The 2,439-nt window shown below is 29.8% G+C and overlaps 1 protein-coding gene across 1 annotated transcript; it reads left to right on the top strand.

The window, feature by feature from the left end:
* The first annotated feature begins 587 nt into the window (after positions 1-587).
* Positions 588-2,105, top strand: LOC150035702 (GDSL esterase/lipase At5g03980-like). The gene is made up of 5 exons (XM_090314436.1): positions 588-848; positions 965-1,177; positions 1,287-1,435; positions 1,532-1,805; positions 1,888-2,105. Exons 1-5 carry the CDS (start codon positions 596-598, stop codon positions 2,103-2,105), a joined length of 1,107 nt encoding a protein of 368 aa, XP_090170562.1. The 5' UTR covers positions 588-595.
* The last annotated feature ends 334 nt before the right edge of the window (positions 2,106-2,439 follow it).

Below are 2,439 nucleotides of genomic sequence, written 5' to 3'. Positions count from 1 at the left end.
TCTAAAAAGATATTGAGTTTTGTATTTTATTTTATCCATCTCCTATGTTCAATGATAATACATAAAAAGAAAATTCAAATGTATTTATATCTACAAAAGTTTAGTTTATTTTGTTTAACAAATATGTCTACACAAATATAATTTGACTAAATTGAGTAGATCTATTAATTTATCAATGATCAAAAGTAAAATATTAGATTTAATTACATTGGAATAAAGATTTTATAATCTATTAAAATAAAACCGGATCGAAAAATGATAAAAAGATAATCTTCTAAAAAATATTGTTAACAACTAAAGTTATAAACTCATATAGATAAATTCAAGCATTAATCATTTTAGTATTTTATAATTTAGAATAATATCTATGAATAAGCTTTAAATTTTATTTTTTAAAAAAACACACTATCTTTTTAACTTTTTAATAATAAATATAGGGAAATTTGGAAATTCCATCACATCCTTGAAGGATTAGGAAACAAATCTGAAATCAAAATCCCAAAAGCATTGGGAAGAAAAACTGAACCTATAAATAATCACTAATTGTTTCACCCTTCACCACTTCCCTAACTTCTCACACACAAAGCTTTCACTGATGGCGGTTTCAACCAAAATTTCCCTCTCTCTTTTCTTTCTTCTTCTTCTTGTTTTTGGTTCATCCAAAGCTCATCCACTGAAAGCTTGCATGTTCGACGCTATATACCAACTTGGTGATTCAATCTCCGACACTGGAAATCTCATTCGCGAAAATCCTAACACTCCATTTTCTCATCTTCCTTATGGTCAATCATTCTTCAACAATCCCACCGGTCGATGCTCCAACGGTCTACTGATGCTTGATTTCTTTGGTAACAATTATTTTTAACCTTATACATTCTAATTTTTCATTCACTAATTCATTCTATAACTCCAAGATAATTCACATCTAATAGTAACAATATCTAATGGTCAAATCTATCTGTAGCTTTAAATGCTGGACTTCCTTTGGTGAGTCCTTATTTGAATAAAGATGCTTTGATGAATCATGGAGTCAACTTTGCAGTGGCCGGTTCTACAGCTTTGCCTTCTGATTATCTTTCTATGAAGAAAATTTTATCTCCAGTGACTAACTCTTCTCTCGATCATCAACTTGATTGGATGTTCTCTCATTTCAACTCTGTTTGTCACAATCAAAGAGGTAATTAATTACCCTTGTACTTTAGTTTTATACATACACTCATTGTTTTTTAGTATTTTCTACATTTTACATTTTGATATTGACAATTTCATATTTATATGTTGTGTAGATTGCAATGAGAAATTAAGGAGTGCATTGTTCTTGGTGGGTGAGATCGGTGGCAATGACTATAACTACGCACTATTTCAAGGCAAAACTATACAAGAGGCAAAAGACATGGTGCCAAATGTTGTTCAAACCATAAAGACTGCTGTTGAGGTAAATTTTTGTCTAGAATAGATCATATTTTTTTTGGTTACTCATATGAATGAGAAGTTTATTTACTTACGTTTCTTTTGTTTGTAATATTTGTAGAAAGTTATAAGCTATGGTGCTACTCGAGTTATTGTTCCTGGAAACTTTCCAATTGGATGCTTCCCCGTCTATCTCACTGGATTCCAAACCAATGACACATCTGCTTACGATGAACTCCATTGTTTAAAGGATTTGAATAGTTTGGCAAGCTATCATAATGATCAAATCAAGCAAACTATTGAAGTACTAAAAAAAGAGAATCCACATACTATTATCGTATATGGTGACTATTACAATGCATTTTTATGGATTATTCGTCATGCTTTTGTTCTAGGTAATTTTTTTCTCCTTACTCTTATATCATCTTCTTAACATACAAAAGATTAAAACATTTCTCAAATTTTTAATGCTTCTAGGATTTGATGAAGGTTCTTTGCAAAAATCATGTTGTGGGATTGGAGGAGATTACAACTTTAACCTCATGCAAATGTGTGGTCTACCTGGAGTACAAGTTTGCCCAAATCCTAATGAACATATTAGTTGGGATGGAGTCCATTTGACACAAAAGACTTACAAGTTCATGGCACATTGGCTCATCCATGACATTTTTCCAAAATTGCATTGTATTGTTTAAATATTTTTTTATGGTGGTTTTTTACTTTATTATGAAATTTTATTAATAAAGCATTCATATTCTTTTTAGCTTCCTATAATTAAAATGCTATATCTTATATTAATTTTCTTTTTTAACCCAATATATACGAAACTCAACCAATGCCCTCGCAATTGCTCAATTCGACCAATTTATAACATGACAATGCATATGGAAGATTAATTATGGTAATTAAATGAAAGATTAAAGTTTCTCAAAGTTAGAATAATAGTTGTAATTAAGTTATATAATTGGTAAGTAGTATATAATTATCAAACAGTACTTTTAGTACTTTTAGGCCCTGTTTGGTAACAAT

Source organism: Benincasa hispida, chromosome 6 (assembly GCF_027475165.1).
Source record: "Benincasa hispida cultivar pf3 chromosome 6, pf3_genome.v1.1, whole genome shotgun sequence".
Lineage (NCBI taxonomy): Eukaryota > Viridiplantae > Streptophyta > Magnoliopsida > Cucurbitales > Cucurbitaceae > Benincasa > Benincasa hispida.
Note: the sequence above shows the minus strand (reverse complement) of the source record. Positions and strands in the feature narration are given on the sequence as shown.

Coding starts and splice junctions, on each gene's coding strand:
- LOC150035702 (XM_090314436.1), top strand. CDS start 596: ATGGCGGTTTCAACCAAAATTTCCCTCTCTCTTTTCTTTCTTCTTCTT. Junction 849..964: donor ACTGATGCTTGATTTCTTTG/GTAACAATTATT, acceptor ATCTATCTGTAG/CTTTAAATGCTGGACTTCCT. Junction 1,178..1,286: donor TGTTTGTCACAATCAAAGAG/GTAATTAATTAC, acceptor TATGTTGTGTAG/ATTGCAATGAGAAATTAAGG.